This window comes from Scyliorhinus torazame, chromosome 12 (assembly GCF_047496885.1).
Source record: "Scyliorhinus torazame isolate Kashiwa2021f chromosome 12, sScyTor2.1, whole genome shotgun sequence".
Classification (NCBI taxonomy): Eukaryota; Metazoa; Chordata; class Chondrichthyes; order Carcharhiniformes; family Scyliorhinidae; genus Scyliorhinus; species Scyliorhinus torazame.
Genome location: NC_092718.1, coordinates 211,234,793 through 211,254,848, shown reverse-complemented (window position 1 = coordinate 211,254,848; position 20,056 = coordinate 211,234,793). Strand labels below are relative to the sequence as shown.

Genomic DNA, 20,056 nt, shown 5'->3' with positions numbered 1-20,056 from the left:
CGAATGGCCTCCTTCTGCACTGTAAATTCTATGATAAATTCTATGATATTGGTGCCTGGCTGTCTATCTTTTTGATTAGAAAATGCTGAGGTGTATTTAGACACTTCGAGCAAGAGAATGAGGAGGGATAAATATATAATCAACAAATTCAACTTGCTCAGTAGAAACCCATTATAATGCTGCATTTTCATGTCACCCATTATTTTTCTCGGTGTCCTGCTCTATCATATCTACTCCCTGGTGCAAGATTATAACCTGCTTTTGTTGGGGTTGATAGGAGGGGGAGGGAGGAACAGGAGTACACAAGGTATAATCTACATTAAGTTACTGTTGGGGATTGTATATGGGCTTTTTAAACTTGCCTGTTGTGCGCAGTGGTTAGCACTGTTGCTTCATAGCGCTAGGGTCCCAGGTTCGATTCCCAGCTTGGGTCACAGTCTATACGGAATCTGCACGATCTCCCTCTATCTGCGTGGGTTTCCGCCGGGTGCTCCAGTTTCCTTCCACAAGTCCCGAAAGACGTGCTTGTTGGGTGAATTGGATATTCTGAATTCTCCCTCAATGTACCTGAACAGGCGCCGGAGTGTGGCGACGAGGGGATTTTCACAGTAACTTCATTGCAGTGTTAATGTAAGCCTACTTGTGACAATAGTAAAGATTATTATTATTACTGTTCAAGCCATATCTGCTGTACAATCCTGCATAATTTGTCATCACTCAAGTGTTAATAGTTCTGCATTACATAGTATAGTGCAAAATAATGTTGTCCCTGGATCATGAGAGATATTCAGAAGTGGTAGAAATGGTAAGTGTTTGAATTTCAGTTTCTTTCTTGTGATTTGGGCAACTGACAAGTCTCTCTTGTTAAGCAGATGATACAAAGTTAAATTGATCAACCTTTAAAGATTTTTTTTAGAGTACCCAATTTTTTTCCCAATTAAGGGGCAATTTAGCGTGCACATCTTTGGATTATGGGGGTAAGACCCACACAGACACGGGGAGGATATGCAAACTCCATACGGACAGTGACCCAGGGCCGGGATCGAACCTGGGTCCTCGGCGCTGTGAGGCAGCAATGCTAACCACTGCGCCACCTTAGATGATTCAATTAAGACAAAGGAATCTGCGCAGTTACTCCGAGAAGGAAATGTTTCATTTATTATATTGGTGATATTAAAATAATTGGGAAATTGCACCATGCATTTAAGAGAATACATGATTAAACCTAAAGTAGGGGCTGTAGTAAGATTTAAGGCCTTTCCTTCCATGATACTACACATTTTTTGTTTTGTTTCAGGCACCCGAGGTCATCATGTCACAACATTATGATGCCAAGGCAGACCTCTGGAGTATCGGCACTGTAATATTTCAGTGTCTTGTTGGCAAGCCACCTTTCCAGGTATTGATTGAGAGAAAGATGCTTTTGAATGTTCTGAGACCGTTTTGTTTTTATTTCAAATGGTGCATTAGTTCCCATTATCAGTTCTGGCAAAACTCTCCCCAATTAGGGGATAATGGACATTGGGTAATCAAGAGTACCCAAGGTTTGCACTTGCACGTAACATTGCACAGCAAAATGGTAGGCATGGGTATTAAGATGCTTTGTGCAGCTACGCAAATAGCCATGTAATGATGTGACACCTCACCTCACACAAGGCTTTGTCCTGTGAGAAACGGGTGTTTGAAGTGGGGATGGTAGAGGTTAAATTATATTGAAACTCGTCTTGTTAACAATTACAGTTGTTGCTAAGTTGACAGGTAAACAAGTGGATCAAATTTTTGCCATTCAACCGCACACATGGAGTTCATTAGCTGGGAATACCTTGCGGGGATTGAGCAGAAATAACATTTTAATAGTACGAATTGCTTATTTTAATCTTGATTTCCCAAATTTCCTCCTCCTTTTGAAGAGCTTTCTCTTCTGAGATAAAAGCAATTTGTTCTAAAGTCCACCTTAATCCTTAATTTAAAATCTTGCATAACATAGATTGTATGGGATACTTTCAGGGATATACATGCCCACGATGAATAAATGCCTCAGGATCAGTTGGAAGGATTGAATATTGCTGCCATGCCATGCACAAAAAGAAAATAGAGAAAAGGAATAATACTTTTTATTTTCAAACACTGCAGTATTAAGCTGATTAACGTTCATCAGCTTATTATGACATCAGAATTAGGTCACCTTCAACTAATGATTGATATATCTGCAATGTCTGTTTCAGTGTTTTTAAAATATAGAATTGCAATATGTGGCATATTACTCGATGCTTACACCCACCAGGGCAATTTCTTAATAGTTATTGTTCTCTCGAGTAACTGAGCCAACACCTGATTTACATTTGAAATATCTTTCTGTTGTAGGCCAACAGCCCACAAGATTTAAGGCTCTTCTATGAGAAGAACAAGACTTTAGTGCCTAAGTGAGTGATTACCTATTTGATCCTGGGTCAAATTTATTTTAAAGTTTTTTTTCCCCCGACTTATTGTGATCAGAGTTGTAAAACTGTTCTTCATGCAAGTGGGAATATGCATAATAGATTCTGGAAAACTAGTAGCCGTAATACTTTGCCTCCTACTGTTTCAATACTAGGACTTGGGTACAACTTCAATTTTTGAGGAATTGTCTGTTGCGCAGACGATAGAATTCAGTCTGAACTGTCAAAAGTGAAAGATTATGTTTCAAGAAGGGAATTTTTTGATGGCCGTAGTTTGAGAGATTTCCGCTGTTAATTTAGTAATGAGTATTACTTTAGTACTGTCAAGCACGTTTAGAATTGTGCACTCATTCAGTGCGAGTAGGATTATAGCCCTGCTTTGTCATTACATTATTGTCCTTTAAACTTGTCTAGGCTGTTGGAACTCAGAAACTGAACGTTTCCATTTTGGACAATGTCGCTGTGAGTGCTAATGCATCTGTCATAGCACTTGTTAATAATAATGATAATAATTGCTTATTGTCACAAGTAGACTTCAATGAAGTTACTGTGAAAAGCCCCGAGTCGCCACATTCCGGCGCCTGTTCGGGGGGGCTGGTACGGGAATTGAACCCGTGCTGCTGGCCTTGTTCTGCACTGCAAGCCAGCTGTTTAGCCCACTTTGCAGACAGAGTGGAAACCCCCTCAAATGCTTCAATAGCCTGCCCCAACTCTGACTTGAGAAACTGAGCTTTTCAGATTTCCCACATCATCCACACTTGAGATCTTTCAAGATGGGAGTTTGCTCATTTGAACCAAAGTGTCGAAGTTCTATGCTGCAGAGGTAGCTTTCCCATGTCAAATCCACTCAAGACCATAACTACAAAGAGCAAAAGTCTCAATCCCAACAGCCAATGCTGACCTCTTTTAAATAGGAAATTAAAGCACTGTTTAATGTGCTGAAGTTCTTGCGAAGTGTGCATGGTCAATATCAGGAGGACAAGCTTTAGATTTATTGACCAATTGACAGGGCAGATGGGTCAATGAATGTGGTGCAAGTCCATTGAGTGTGATGAGCTTCAGTTACAGCATTATTTTCCTCACTCAAATAGTAAAGTACAACTTAATTTTGTTATTTGATCTGGCATTACTGCCTCCCTTTGTTTTCTACTGGTGATGGTGATTTATCTATCAAACAGCATCCCAAGTGAAACTTCCAGTCACCTGGGTGGCCTATTGCTTGGTTTGCTTCAGAGAAACCAGAAGGACAGAATGGATTTTGGTGAGTTGGTTTTAGTTTCCTTATTTCCTATCCTTTATTAAGTTTTAGATCTAGTGGATCTCAGTGTTCACTTTGTTGCTGTATTTGCCTATAATCGCCTTTGCCTCAGCTGAAACCCTCATCCATGCCTTTGTTCCCTGTAGACTTGACTATTCTAATGCTCTCCTGGGTGGCCTTGCGCCCTTTGTAAAATTGAACTCATCCGAAACTATATCCCAACTCGCACTAAATTCCGTTCATTGATCATTCCTTTGCTCGCTGTCCTACATTGGCTTTTGGTCCAGTAATGCCTCAGTTTGTAAAATTATTGTGCTTGTTTTCAGATTCTTCCTATGTTTATAACCTCTGTATCCCCACAACCCGCCAAGACCTCTGCTGATCTCTTGTGCATCTCCAATGACCATTGCTCTAGCATTGGCGATGTCAAGACCCTGAGGAATTCCCTCCTAAACTTCTCTGCTTCTTCTCCAATGTCCTTTTTACATGCTCTTTAAACCCTACCTGTTTGACTAAGCTTTTGGTCACCTGTCCTAACAATAACAACGTCAATTTATAGAATATATTGATCATAGTATGACTTCCTAAGATGCTTGATGGGCTTTATCAAGGAAAATCAAGCCACATAAGGATGTATTAGGACAGGTAAACAAAAACCTGTGCAAAGGTAGTTTTCAGGAGGTTGGATGTTAAGGGCACTATCTAGACGCAGGTCATTAATACTGTGTGATTGGATTGGATTTGCTTATTGTCACATGTGCCGAGATACAGTGAAAAGTATTGTTCGGCGTACAGTTCAGACAGACCATTCCATACATGAGAAAAATGCATCGGGCAAACATAAATACACAATGTAAATACATAGACACAGGCATCGGGTGACGTATACAAGAGTGTACTACTACTCAGTAGAGAAGATATGTGAAGCGATCAGATCATAAGACATAGAAGCAGAATTAGGCCACCCAGCCCATCGAGTCTGCTCCACCATTCAATCATGGCTAATATTTTTCTCATCCCCATTCTCCTGCCTTCTCCCCATAACCCCTGATCCCCTTATTAATCAAGAACCTACCTATCTCTGTCTTAAAGACACTGAGTGATTTGGCCTCCGCAGCCTTATGCGGCAAAGAGTTCCACAGATTTACCACCGTTATTCCGAACCCTTTTCCGGTCCCTCCTCTTATGGGTTTACATGAATTAGGAGCAGGAGTAGGCCACTTGGCCCCTCGAGCCTGCTCCGCCATTCAACACGATCATGGCTGATCGGATCGTGGCGTCAACTCCACTTTTGGTGGCACAGTGGTTAGCACTGCTGCCTCACAGTGCCAGGGACCCGGGTTCGATTCCGGCCTCGGGTGACTGTCTGTGCGGAGTCTGCACGTTCTCCCCATGTCATCATTGGCTACAGGAATAGTGCCAGAGGACTGGAGGACAGCAAATGTGGTCCCTTTGTTCAAAAAGGGGAGCAGAGACAACCCCGGCAACTATAGACCGGTGAGCCTCACGTCTGTAGTGGGTAAAGTCTTGGAGGGGATTATAAGAGACAAGATTTATAATCATCTAGATAGGAATAATATGATCAGGGATAGTCAGCATGGCTTTGTGAAGGGTAGGTCATGCCTCACAAACCTTATTGAGTTCTTTGAGAAGGTTACTGAACAGGTAGACGAGGGTAGAGCAGTTGATGTGGTGTATATGGATTTCAGCAAAGCGTTTGATAAGGTTCCCCACGGTAGGCTATTGCAAAAAATACGGAGGCTGGGGATTGAGGGTGATTTAGAGATGTGGATCAGAAATTGGCTAGCTGAAAGAAGACAGAGGGTGGTGGTTGATGGGAAATGTTCAGAATGGAGTACAGTCACAAGTGGAGTACCACAAGGATCTGTTCTGGGGCCGTTGCTGTTTGTCATTTTTATCAATGACCTAGAGGAAGGCGCAGAAGGGTGGGTGAGTAAATTTGCAGACGATACTAAAGTCGGTGGTGTTGTCGATAGTGTGGAAGGATGTAGCAGGTTACAGAGGGATATAGATAAGCTGCAGAGCTGGGCTGAGAGGTGGCAAATGGAGTTTAATGTAGAGAAGTGTGAGGTGATTCACTTTGGAAGGAATAACAGGAATGCGGAATATTTGGCTAATAGTAAAGTTCTTGAAAGTGTGGATGAGCAGAGGGATCTAGGTGTCCATGTACATAGATCCCTGAAAGTTGCCACCCAGGTTGATAGGGTTGTGAAGAAGGCCTATGGAGTGTTGGCCTTTATTGGTAGAGGGATTGAGTTCCGGAGTCGGGAGGTCATGTTGCAGCTGTACAGAACTCTGGTACGGCTGCATTTGGAGTATTGCGTACAGTTCTGGTCACCGCATTATAGGAAGGACGTGGAGGCTTTGGAGCGGGTGCAGAGGAGATTTACCAGGATGTTGCCTGGTATGGAGGGAAAATCTTATGAGGAAAGGCTGATGGACTTGAGGTTGTTTTCGTTGGAGAGAAGAAGGTTAAGAGGAGACTTAATAGAGGCATACAAAATGATCAGGGGGTTGGATAGGGTGGACAGTGAGAGCCTTCTCCCGCGGATGGATATGGCTGGCACAAGGGGACATAACTTTAAACTGAGGGGTAATAGATATGGGACAGAGGTCAGAGGTAGGTTCTTTACGCAAAGAGTAGTGAGGCCGTGGAATGCCCTACCTGCTACAGTAGTGAACTCGCCAACATTGAGGGCATTTAAAAGTTTATTGGATAAACATATGGATGATAATGGCATAGTGTAGGTTAGATGGCTTTTGTTTCGGTGCAACATCGTGGGCCGAAGGGCCTGTCCTGCGCTGTATTGTTCTATGTTCTATGTTCTATGCCCCCTCATCCTTCTAAACCCCAATGAGTACAGACCCAGAGGCCTCAACCGTTCCTCATACGACAAGCTCTTCATTCCAGGGATCATTCTTGTGAACCTCCTCTAGACCCTTTCCTAGGCCAACCTTAGATACAGGGCCCAAAACTGCTCACAATATTCCAAATGGGGTCTGACCAGAACCACAGCCTCAGACCACATCCCTGGTCTTGTATTCTAGCTCTCTTGACATGAATGCTAACATTCCATTTGCCTTCTTAACTGACGACTGAACCTGCACATTAACCTTAAGAGAATAGTGTACAAGGACCCCAAAGTCCAATTGTGCTTCTGATTTCCTAAGCATTTCCCCATTTAGAAAATAGTCTATGCCTAAATTCCTCCTTTCAAATTGCATAACCTCACACTTTTCCACATTGTATTTCATTTGCCACTTCATTACACACTCTCCTCGTCTAAACAAATACTTCTGCAGCCCCCTTGCTTCCTCAATACTACCTGTCCCTCTACAGATCTTTGTTTCATCTGCATACTTAGCAACAGTGCCTTCAGTCCAGTTTAGTCCATAAGACCAGGACAGATTGTTGGTGATGTGCACACCTAGGAATTTGAAGCTGTCACCCATCTCCACCTTAGCCCCATTGATGCAGACAGGCGTGTGTATGATACTTTACTCCTTGAAGTCAATGACCAACTCTTTAGTTTTGCTGACAAGGGAGAGATCATTGTCGTTGCCCCACGCCACTAGGTACTCTATCTCCCTCCTGTATTCTGGCTCATCGCTGTTCGAGATCCAATCCACTACGATCGCGTCGTCAGCAAACCTATAGATGGATACATGGTTAAATTAGAGTTCAGAATAATAATAATAATCTTTTATTGTCACAAGTAGGCTTACATTAACACTGCAATGAAGTTACTGTGAAAAACCCTAGTCGCCACATAAGCGCCTGTTGGGGTACACCGAGGGAGAATTCTCAGCTGGTACGGGAATTGGACCCGCGCTGCTGGCCTTGTTCTGCATCACAAACCAGCTGTCTAGCCCACTCATGCACTAGCCTTGTGACATACACATTCATTGTAAAGGAGCATAGTTTTCTGCCCACATCCAAAGTTTTCTTCACCACTCCAGGTCGGACCAGCCCATCCAAAAATGACATTATTGCATCACCACTACAATCGGTTTACAGGCCCACTGAGGCCTGAATCTGCCCACGCAAGTGTAATATTACATTCTGTGAGAAGCTGATTCTCGTCGACAAAGTAATCCCACAGGGGAAAGCTAATGTCTGTGAATACTGGAGCCCATGCACATGTTATTAATTGAGTGTAATTTCACAATTCACTTGGGTGTTCTTACAATTTCTGTACAGTACAAATTAACAGTCTGCTTTGAACTCCAAGCTTTAATCCCAACTGGCAATTTGATTTGCCTCCAGCCATCAGTTGCAAATTATGCTGCGGATATACGTTTGTGTGTAGTAAGCGTGTTAAATGTGGAATTTAAAATGTTTCACTGGAAGGGCAGCACGGTCGTGCAGTGGTTAACATTGCTGCCTCACAGCGCCGAGGTCCCAGGTTCGATCCCAGCCCTGGGTCAGTGTCCGTGTGGAGTTTGCACATTCTCTTTGTGTTTGCGTGGGTTTCGTCCCAACAACCCAAAGATGTGCAGGATAGGTGGATTGGCCTAACTAAATTACCCCTTAATTGGGAAAAAATGAATTGGATACTCTAAATTTATATTCAAAAAATGTTTCACTGGAAAGTACAATGTCTTTTGAGGCAAATGGCACATCTTTGTAGCTTGTAACCTTTGTTCACTGAAATCTTGCTGAAAGGATTCAGAGGCAGCTCTACATCGACAAGAGTTTCGAGGAATAAAACAAACTGTATTTTTGTTTTTCAGAAACATTTTTTAACCACCCTTTCATGGATCAAACTTTGTCGGTCAAAAAATGTAAGTCAGTGGCTTTATTTTGTTATATTTGTGAGTGGTTGTTTCCAAATTGTGCGGGAAATTGCTGCAAAGGTCTTTTTGATTTGGTTTATAAGGAAGATAGTGCTAACAATGAATAGTGCCAACAAAAAAATTGGGTACTCTAAATTTATCCCAAAGAAATGTGGAGAGAAATCTTATTTCGACCACTTTACTCCTTACCTCCCAAAGCAATTGACTGTAATTAGCCAAGCATCTCCTCGGGGTAACTGATGGCTCCCAGAACATGTGCTTATACTTGGGTCCTTATTTGCATCTAATGTTCACATGGGTGTTCTTTCAAGATACTTCAATGAAATTGAACAACTTGTGATGTTTGGGCATCATACTTAATCTCAAATGGCCGTTACTGAGTTGAGTCCAGCTCACTTTATCAGAAATGGTAGAATATTTTTCCCCAGCCACAACCCTGCCCTATTTCCTTCAAACTATTTTGTTAATCTATTTTTACATCCAGTTGCACAGATCATACAATTGTACCTCCCACTTTGCAGGCCCACCTGTCAAAGGATATTTGTGGCCTCTGCCAATTTATTGTTGTCTATTTGTTTCCTCTTCCTATTGACTGTCATTGTATATTTCAGTGGTTGCAACAACCATTTATAAAAAAAAAAAGGTTTTCACTGGCTTAAACCATTTTCTTGAGCTGAATGTTTTGAGTAAAATTATATGTTGGTTTACACATTCATTTTGGCTCTGAAATCGGCACTGCTTAGTCCTTAGAGCCTGAAGGCAGTTGGACAAGTAAACTCTTGGGTAGCACAGGGAAAGTTAAACAAAGCTTTTAAACTATAGCTTCCGCTCCTAATATTGTTTTATGTTCTCAGTGTACCGTATTTAAAAAGGAGTGTGTAAATTACCTGCCAAAGGAAACGGCAAAGTTAACATCAACGGGATTGGGAGAGGCTGAAGCTGACAGAAAGCATAAATGATCATTTCCATGACTGGAGTGGTATTTGTCTGCTGCAGGTGTAAAATAGCCTGTAGTTGGTCTCCCCATCGACACTTTTGTTCAAGCTTTACTCTACTTCTTTGCCCAACAGCATCAAGGGAAGTGGAAAGATGGGGCGGGATTCTCCCCTACCTGGCGGGGAGGGGGGTTCCGGCGTAATGGAGTGGCGGGAACCACTCCGGCGTCGGGCCGCCCCAAAGGTGCGGAATTCTCTGCACCTTTCGGGGCCAAACCCTCACCTTGGGGGCTAGGCCCACGCCGGAGTGGTTTCCGCTCCGCCGGCTGGCGGGAAAGGCCTTTGGCGCCAGACCAGCCGGCGCCGAAAGGTCTTCGCCGGGCGACGCATGCGTGGGAGCGTCAGCGGCCACTCACGGCATTCTCCCACGGCACAGGCCCGCCCGCGGATCGGTGGGCCCCGGGGCCAGATCGCCCCGTGGCGCCCCCCCCCCCCCAGGACCCCGGAGCCTGCCTGCGCCGCCTGCTCCCGGCGTTCAAAAGGTGGTTGAATCCACGCTGGCGGGAGAGGGTTGACAGCGGCGGGCCGGAGAATCGCCGGGGGTGGGCCCGCCGACCGCGGGGTGCGATTCCTGCCCTCGCCGAATCTCTGGTGGCAGAGAATTTGGGACACGCCGGGGGCAGGATTCACGCCAGCCCCCGGCGATTCTCCGACCCGGTGGGGGGTCGGAGAATCGCGCCCATGATATTATGGAAATTGCCCCTTCACTGTTTATATTGTGCCTCCTCATCAGGCCCTGTTTAAATCCGGGCATAGTTGGATGATAAGAGAGTGTGCTTGAAATATTTGATCAATGCAATTGGATGTTCTAATGGAAAGCCATAATGAAATATAGTACTTAAACCTAATGGATTGTAACCATTATATCTGCAGCATGCCCTGTGCCTGTACCCACGTGCCCTGGTTCCGTTTCTGGTAGCTCTTGTGGTAGCTCTCCATCTTGTCATTTTGCTTCTCCACCTGTAAGTAGTCTATTTTATTGATGCCTTATTCATTCCACGTCGTGTCTGACTAAAATTCTACCAATGATGTCAAATGAATCTGACCATCACTTGTTTCATTAATAGATAACCATTGATAAGTGAAAAAATTTGAAACTGCTGTAAAGACTTTGCTTTTGTATATTTACTGTGTCCATTTGAATATCGAGGGTCTAAGTTAACCCTGGCTTTTAGACAAAAAAAAATCTAAATTCTGTGTACTTCCCACCTGCACGCTGCTGAACTCAAACATACCCTGGTGCAGATCTATTTGTAGAATCATAGAATAGCACACCATTTAAGGTGACTATTCAGCTCCTCATGTCTGTCCATATCACATGTGATGTTACTGTTGCGCACCATGTCCCTGGAAATCCGTTCCTCTAATGTGGCATCACAATAGCAAGAAGGAACGGTCCAGTTCAAACTTGAAGTCAATGAGGTTGCAGAGCAGACAAATAATTGTGCAGTAGCTAGAGAATTCAAGAGAGTGGAGAAGAATGTCCAGAGACTTCAGGATGCTCTTTACATTGCTTGCAAGGATACAAATAAAACTTAAGAACAACTGCAGAAACCGAAGAAAGCCATATGGCTGCAAGTTGGAAGACAAAAGTTACAAAATATGTCAATGAAAATCGCTAGAATGGACTTAGTTTCTTAAAGATCGAGAATATTCGCGCTGAAATTAGCAAGAGAACTGAAATCTCTTATTTCCTCCTCCTTGTGGCACGGTAGCACAGTGGCTAGCACTGCTGCCTCAGCGTCACAGACCCGGGTTCAATTCCGGCCTTGGGTGATTGTGTGGAGTTTGTATGTTCTTCCTGTGTATGTGAGGGTTTGCTCCGGGTGCTCCAGTTTTGTCCCGCAGTCCAAAGATGTGCCGGTTAGGTGGATTGGCCATGCTAAAATTGCCCCTTGGAGTCTAAAGGTGTGCCAGTTAGCTGGATTGGCCATGCTAAAATTGCCCCTTGGAGTCTAAAGGTGTGCCGGTTAGGTGTGGTTACAGGGATAGGGTGGGGAAGTGGTTCGAGGTAGGGTGCTCTTTCTGAGGGCTGGGGCAGACTCAATCGGCCGAATGGCCTCCTTCTGCACTGTAGAAATTCTATGTTCTGTGTCTATGACTGTACTTAGAAATTCTATGTTCCTTACATGCTTATATCAGGTAGAAGATCAGCCAAGGTCTCATGAAAGATGAAAATCGCTTATTGTCACAAGTAGGCTTCAAATGAAGTTACTGTGAAAAGCCCCTAGTCGCCACATTCCGGCGCCTGTTCGGGGAGGCTGTTACGGGAATCGAACCGTGCTGCTGGCCTGCCTTGATCTGCTTTCAAAGCCAGCAATTTAGCCCTGTGCTAAACAGCCAATAGTGGAGCAGGCTTGTAGGGCTGAATGGCCTTCTCTTTTTTATGTTCTTAAAATGAGGCATTGCAAGATTCAAAGGCAGCACTGGGTGGTGTTGATCAGCTTTATGAAGAGAAACAATTTTGTACTGCATTAGAAGACCAAGATTTCACAGCGTCTCCCTGCAGAACCTGATGACCGGCTTATTGCATTTCCGTTTATAATCAGACATTGTTGCTAACTTTTGCCTTAGTTTAATTGCTCTGTTTTATCACCTTTGCTCGAGTCGCCAGGTATCTTTCTGATACCGCCATGTGGTTCAAGTCCGAGTAATGATCAATAATCCAATACACCGCTTAGTAAGATTTAAATCAAAGCACATTTATTATACACAGTAATCGCTACTCATGCATAAATAAATTCTACGTCTAAGCTACTTCTACGACTAATAGGCCATTACTTAACTCGGAACTGGCCCACCAGGTCAGGGAAACGAATGGCCTTTCGTTCGGGTTCTGAGCCTGCGGGATTTGAAGTTGGTACAGATTGGTAGCTAAGAGCGCCTATCACGTAGCGAGCGTTGAAGTAAGACTTATTCGATTTCAGCGATGGCTGGACTGGTCACTGTCAAGGGTTGGTTCGCGTTGCTGAGTGACCCGGTCAAGAAGAGAAGCAGAGGGCAGATTTGAACTTGGGCTTGATTCTTATAGTCCCCAGGGGCTTCCCGCCTTTCGGGGCGGACCCTGTACCTGGTTCCAAGTGATTGGACTTTGACCCAATCACTTGGTTCGATTTTCTCCAATGCTGGAGCGATTCCCTGATCGATGGGCGGTCTTGAGGTGGTCGTTCACCTCCCTTTGTGTAGGCTTCTGCTGGTACCGACGAGTCTGGGTTGGCTTTATGTATCTAAATGTTGCTCATTGTTCCCGGGGATTGCTCATTAATATGCAGATGGCTGGTGTTTTGCTATGCTGATGGTTGCCGGTATCGATCTTGTCTGGCCTTTCCAGAGGTAAATACACACTCAACACGCAGCTGCTTGTATTTGTGTCCTGTTGGCTGACTTTCCCATCAGCCTTTGCCGTTCGCCATTTAAAATCAGGAGTTAGCCATTTTAACTGGCTACAACATCGACAAAAGATGGGTACAGACTGCCCTGTATTGGAAACGTGGATAAGACTCCCATGAACATGCCAGCCAGTAAAATGGTGAGCAAAGTTGGAGGGGAAACAAGTGTTAGTGAAGACAACTGCTCATAAACCCACGCAGACACAGGGAGAACGTGCAGACTCCACATAGACAGTGACCCAAGCCGGGAATCGAACCTGGGATCCTGGTGCTGTGAAGCAACCGTGCTAACCACATATATTTCATTGCCATCTGTCTTCATATTTTTGATAACCTCTCAAGCTCTGAGAATATCTGGTGTGTGGATTTGTCCAGACCGAGATATCCTGGTGTTTTGTGATGAATGCTTCTAAATTGTGAAATGGATTTTGTTTTGATTCTTAGCATTTAAAAAAATTTGTTCTTGGGATGTGGGCATTGCTGGCTGGGCCAGCATTTGCTGCCATCCCTAATTGCCCTTGAACTGAGTGGCTTGCTATGCCATTTTATTGGGGTGGTGGGTAGTTAAGAGTCAACCACATTGCTGTGTGGGCCTGGAGACACATGTAGGCCAGATCAGGTAACAAGGGCAGATTTCCTTCCCTAAGGACATTAGTGAACAAGATGGGGTTTTAAGCCAATTGGCAATGGTTTCATGGCCATCATAAGACTTTTAATTCCTGAACTCAAATTTCACTATCTGGCATGGCGAGATTTGAACTCTGGATCACAGAGCATTACCCTGGGTCTCTGGATTACTCGTCCAGTGACAATACCACTACCCATTGTCTCTCCGTGAACAAGTTTGTATTCCCTGCTTATTTTCTTGGTTCCCCTTCTTTTAGTTTAGGTGTTACATTTTTAATCCATGGATAACCTTTTTGAAAATATATTTAGAGTACCCAATTATTTTTTTCCAATTAAGAGACAATTTAGTGTGGCCAATCCACCTACCCTGCACATAGGTACATAGAAGATGGTAGCAGGAGGAGGCCTTATGGCCCTTTGAGCCTGCTCTGCCATTTATCATGATCATGGCTGGTCATTCAACTCAATAGCCTAATCCTGCTTTCTCCCCATAACCTTTGATCCCATTTGCCCCAAGTGCTATATCTAGCCTCCTCTTGAATATATTAAACTGCTTCCTGTGGTAATTCCACAGGCTCACCACTCTGGGTGAAGAAATGTCTCCTCATCTCCATCCAAAATGGTTTACCCTGAATCTTCAGACTGTGACCCCTGGTTCTGGACCCACCCACCATCGGGAACATCTACCCTGTCTAGTCCTGTTAGAGTTGTATAAGTCTATGAGATCCCCCCCTCATTCTTCTGAACTCCAGCGAGAATAACCCTAACCTAGTCAATCTCCTCCTGTGACAGTCCTGCCATCCCTGGAATCAGTCTGGTAAATCTTTGGGTTGTGGGGGTGAAACCCACGCAGACACGGGGAGAATTGCAAACTCTACACGGACAGTGACATGGGGCCGGGATTGAACCGGGGACCTCGGCACCGTAGGCAGCAGTGCTAACCACTGTGCCGCCCGATCCATGGATGACATACGGACATTTATGTACAGGGTGGCATGGTGGTTAGCACTGCTGCCTCACAGCGTCAGGGACCTGGGTTCAATTCTGGCCTTGAGTGGTTGTCTGTGTGAAGTTTGCACTTTCTCTGTGGGTTTCCTCTGGGTGCTCCAGTTTCTTCTCTCAGTCCAAAGATGTGCAGGGTTAGCTGGATTGGCAGTGATAAAAATTGTCCCTTAGTGTTCAGGAATATGCAGACTACGTGGAGTGTTTGGTATGGAGTGGGCCGAGGTAGCGGACACTTTTCAGAGGGTCGGTGCAGACTCTGTGCCGAATGGCCTCCTAGACTGTAGGGATTCTATTTGTCTTTAAGGCAGCCTGTATCTTTAATTCAAGCAGAAGGAAGCAGTGGCCTGTGCCATTAATTCAAGCAGAAGCTGGCGCAGTGGTTAGCACTGGGACTGCGGCGCTGAGGATCCGGTCTCGAATCCCGGCCCTGGGTCACTGTCCGTGTGGAGTTTGCACATTCTCCCCATGTCTGTGTGGGTTTCACCCCCACAACCCAAAGATGTGCAGGTTAGGTGGATTGGCCATGCTAAATTGCCCCTTAATTGAGGGGGGAAAAAAAATAATTGGGTTCTCTAAATTTTTTTTTTAAAAATTCAAGCAGAAGCTTGTACTGGTTTGAACAGGAGACCACAGACTGACCAGCACCAATGACAAGTGATTGGCTGGGACTCTGTTTGATTGATTTGGCTGGTGGCCAGTGAATTGACCCATAAGGCTGTGCTCTGCCTGGTAGCAAGTGGTGATTGGATCTGATCCCACTGGAAGATTTTCAGAGTCCCGCGGTTCCATTTTAATTTCATTAAGGTTCCATTTTAATTTCAGTTTGACTCCTGGCAGCACAAAGGTCCCTTCGTCCTCGAGGTCCCACTCTGCAGAAAGGCTGTGTTTCTGAACTGGCAGAGAGCCTGGACGAATCTATGTACAGGCAGAGTCCAGAACTGACTGACTCTCTCTCCCGAACAGCAAAGGCAGATCCGACTAACTCTCCCTACAGAAATTAAGAGGCCTGAATGTGAACCTCGAGCTGAAGGCCCAGTTTGAAGTGAAATAAAATATCTCTCTCCGGAAAGTACAACTTTTCTGCACTATAGTGGCCTGAAGGCTAACCATGAACTGTAGGCAAGGTTTGAGGAAACAAAGTCTCTGCCTCTCCAGGAAAGATGCGAGTACGGTGTTTTTGAAAGCTTACTGTGAAGAAAACATGCAAAGAACCATCATCTGAAGCAAAGACTCTTTTCTCTTTCACTTAATAACAATAATAATCTTTCGCAAGTAGGCTTACATTAACACTGCAATGAGGTTACTGTGAAAAGCCCCTAGTCGCCACATTCCGGCACCTGTTCGGGTACTCTGGCGGGGGGGGGGGGGAGAATTCAGAATGTCCAATTCACCGAACAGCACGTCTTTCGCGACTTATGTTTGTTTTCCCTTTTCCACCCCTGTGTTTGTCTGATGTGTGTGTGAGTGCATTGAGGGTGGGAGGCAAGTTAAAGTAGGAGTTAAGTAATTATTAATATTTAACCAACCATTTCTGCAGCATATTTCATCATTGTTCTTGTTATAAATAAACTAATTCTGTTTCAACTTAGAAATCTGGTGACTAATTATTGGGCAACCAAGGGCCCAAGACTTTTGGAGTATTTTTATAAGCATTATTGGTTAGTTCACATGTGTTGACTCCAGGCGAGTGGGGCTGGAATTGGCCGCGCACGCCCAGGGTGTCGTAACAGCAGAACAATAAGCTTTACTGGAGCGAGCATGCTTTTCTAGCAGCAATCTTAAAACGCCAACTTGAGCCCTCTGGTTCAAGGCTGCCCAAGTCCTTGAATTATCTTGAAGTCCCTATCCTTTTGTGTTTTACTGTATATACTAAACACGATAATTTGACAATGGCAGACGATCAATAATGTAGCTGCTGTATCACTTGTTGAGTATTCAGTAAATGATAATGATGCACCATCTTTTATCATGGGATGTTTTGGCTTACGGGCCAAATAAAAGTCAATTCTTCCCTCTAAAGTTAGTGTGCTGTGTACTCTTGAGTTTAGTGTGACGTGGTGCCCAACTCTTAAGACCAGGCAGTGACAGACTAAAGGTCATGAGAGATTGGGACTTAAATACTGCTTTTCTGCAATGAAAATGCACTTCAAGAAACCAATAAAAGATCTTTGATTTATAAAGCATTGTTCGTGACCACTGGATGTCTCAAAGTGCTTTCGAAGTAGTTTTTTGAAGTGTAGTCACTGTTGCAATGCAGGCAAAGAAGCAGCTAATTTGCATTCAGCAAACTCACAACAGCATAGAACATACAGTGCAGAAAGAGGCCATTCGACCCATCGAGTCTGCACCGACCCACTTAAGTCCTCACTTCCACCCTATCCCCATAACCCAATAAACCCAGCTAACCTTTTTGGACACTTAAGGGCAATTTATCATGGCCAATCCATCTAACCTGCACGTCTTTGGACTGTGGGAGGAAACCGGAGCACCCGGAGGAAACCCACGCAGACACGGGGAGAATGTGCAGACTCCACACAGGCAGTGACCCAGCGGGGTATCGAACCTGGGACCCTGGCGCTGTGAAGCCACAGTGCTAGCCACTTGTAATACCATGCTGCCCACAACACGGTAGCACAATGTGATGAGCAGATAACACTTGAAATGTTGTTTGAGGGATAAATATTGGCCCAGACACTGGGGATAACTCCCCGGCTCCTCTTTGAGATAGTGTCATTCGATCTTTTACATCCTCCTAAACAGGCAGACTAGTGGTTATACGTTTCGACCTATTTTTGGCACCCTTAATATACCTTTGCTCTTCAGAAGCCACCCTAAATTATGGTTATGATGTGGCGACTGGAGGAATTAAAAATAGCAGAGAAAATAGACCAGTGCAATCTTGCCTTGTCTTTTATGTGATGAAGTAAATGTACAATCATAATCCTCTAAAGGATAACATTTTAAGCAGACATAATCAAGAAACCTTGCAATATAAACAAATAAGCTCTAATTTATAATTTTATTAATGCAGCTCCATGATTATAAAAACAGATTGTGACAGTACCATCTGATATTGTTACTGTAATATAACCTTTCTTTTTTTCCCCCAGTCATTACCAGATATGCAACGTATACAAGAAGACAATCTGTCTTCCCCACCTTTGGGTCCGCCTAACTATCTGCAGGTTTCCAAAGACTCTGCCAGCAGTGGCAGTAAGAACTCTTCGTGTGACACCGATGACTTTGTTCTTGTTCCACACAGCATCTCTTCAGATCAGTCATGTAAGCAGCCGCTTTTCGCTTCTGATGGTTTTGTTTCACTCCTATCAAATGTTCACGTTTGCCGTTATATCTATCTAAACAAGAGGAGGTGGAGGATTCCAGAAGCAGTCCAGATTTGGGATTAAAGGCCGTAGCTGAGCAGAGTAAATGTGTTTTATTCTGCCTGATTGGGGGGTGCCGAAAATGGAGAAGTGTTTCAACCTCTAGCAATAGAATAAACATTCTTCAATGACACGCAAGATTTGCCAAAAATATGAATAATTTGATAATCAAGTGAAGTCACTTGGTTTCCTGTAAAGGTTTTGTTTCCCTTTTCCAAATTTCCCATCCAGCATATTCAAGACTTATTTAAAAAGGTGGCACCTCGAGCAGTACAGCCCTCCTCAATACTGTACTGGTAGGTCAGCCGAGATTAGGTTTCTGAATTTGGCCTTTTCAACCACTAAAGAGGAAGCGTGTTCCCGTTAACCCAAGGTTGACAGCTCAATGGACAGACGATGCTGATGCTGCAATGGGCTGAGTTTGGCTCAAACTAGATCTTTTTGAACGGCTTTGAGTTGGAAACTGGATTTGCTGCTTGCTCCTAATTAATTTTACTCGCATAATCTTATCACAAAGCTTTGATGTGCTGCAGCCCTGCTCTTGTGATGTGAATTAAATAGAGGATCAGAAAGTTATCTTATCAGATGCTTTTAATTGCATTGTCTTTTTAACGATGAGAGGTAAATATTCAGCTATCTTTAACCATTGTGTTCACCTTGGTGCAGATTTGGTGTTTCTGCTTCTAAGTCTATTCTAAAACTTTATACAGATGACATGCCGTTGGGAACGGTTGGCAGACGAGCTTCCAGTGAATTTTTGATGTGTGGCGGGTACGTACGAATCAACTAAAATTCGATAGTTTGTAATTGCTCAATAGTGATGGAGGAATTATTTGGAATAGTACTACATTCATTGGAGATCATGTCATGAACAGGATCCACACATTAGTGATTTTAGGATTAGAGGGGACACACGTTCAAAACTCAGAGAAGGCAACATCGCTTGGGAACTGGGGATTAATAGCATGTTGCTTCTCTTTCTCCAGAAGAGATAGGAAAAGGAACTTGAGCTTAGAAATGACAGTTGTACTAAATGAATCATTAATATCTGAGTGGATGGAGCAGCATGTGACACAATGGTTAGCACTGGGACTGCGGCGCTGAGGACACGGGTTCGAATCCCGGCCCTGGGTCACTGTCCGTGTGGAGTTTGCAAATTCTCCCCATGTCTGCATGGGTCTCACCCCCACAACCTAAAGATGTGCACGTTAGGTGGATTTGCCACACAAAATTGCCCCTTAATTGGAAAAGAAAAATAATTGGCTACTCTAAATTTATATTTTTTTAAAATGAATATCTGTTGGGATCTTTGACAAAGATGTTGGACCATTTGCAAAACATGATCTAATCTTTTCAAAAAAACCATACAAAGGAATGCAACGCAAATACTTTGTCGATTAACATTTGTAACAGTAATTTTGAGGCTCCTGTGCTGCTTTAGGAGGATCAATTCTGTGTTTGGGTGATGTGGAGAGAATTGGAGAAATCAATATATAGACGTATAGATGGTTTGGGAAAGGCTTTCTTTATTTTGGACTGTGTATTATGTTTTGCCTAACATCAGCATTTTTCTGTATCTGAATTAATGTTTGTAGAAGACTGCAAACACTTGAAGTTCAAGGAATAAAAATATTTCACTATTATTGAGTTTCTTGAGAAACAAGTTTCATAATTCAACTTGATAAAATGTGACGTTTGGGAATTGTCAAACACGCGCACAACTGTTTGTTTAGCCTATTTGTGGGATGCATTTCTTGAACAGGATTTGCAACCTCAGAAGATGAACAATAGTGCCTCCTGTAACAAGCATAGCTCCATGTTGCTTTGCATGGCACCTTAATGTATTTGCTTGTGTAAACTGTAGATGTCTAAACATATTATTCACTCGAGTAGAGCAATATTGTTAAAATGCAAAAATTCTGCTGAATTCTTGCAAATATTAGAAGGCAGCATTGCATCTCAGTACAATAAATATTCTGTCATATTGGTCATTCGCACCAGTTTCAAAATTCTTTCCAGTCTTTTAATAATTTGGGTATAAATGGCTGAATAATAAATGTTGCTTTTTTAGGAAATATGTTTGAAAGTTTTTAACTGCTGAGATGCAAATAGCAATCCTGACAATGGAGAATGCAAAAAGCAG

General features: G+C 43.7%; 1 protein-coding gene across 4 annotated transcripts in view; it reads left to right on the top strand.

The window, feature by feature from the left end:
• ulk2 (unc-51 like autophagy activating kinase 2) overlaps positions 1 to 20,056 on the top strand; it is a 130,129-nt gene that overhangs the window by 62,546 nt on the left and 47,527 nt on the right. For all 4 annotated transcript variants that reach the window (XM_072469864.1, XM_072469865.1, XM_072469867.1 and 1 more), the window contains exons 8-14: positions 1,298 to 1,399; positions 2,365 to 2,423; positions 3,617 to 3,699; positions 8,452 to 8,502; positions 10,383 to 10,471; positions 17,641 to 17,812; positions 18,624 to 18,684. In XM_072469864.1, coding sequence (XP_072325965.1) covers positions 1,298 to 1,399; positions 2,365 to 2,423; positions 3,617 to 3,699; positions 8,452 to 8,502; positions 10,383 to 10,471; positions 17,641 to 17,812; positions 18,624 to 18,684 — 617 coding nt within the window. The remainder of the gene's footprint in view (positions 1 to 1,297; positions 1,400 to 2,364; positions 2,424 to 3,616; positions 3,700 to 8,451; positions 8,503 to 10,382; positions 10,472 to 17,640; positions 17,813 to 18,623; positions 18,685 to 20,056) is intronic.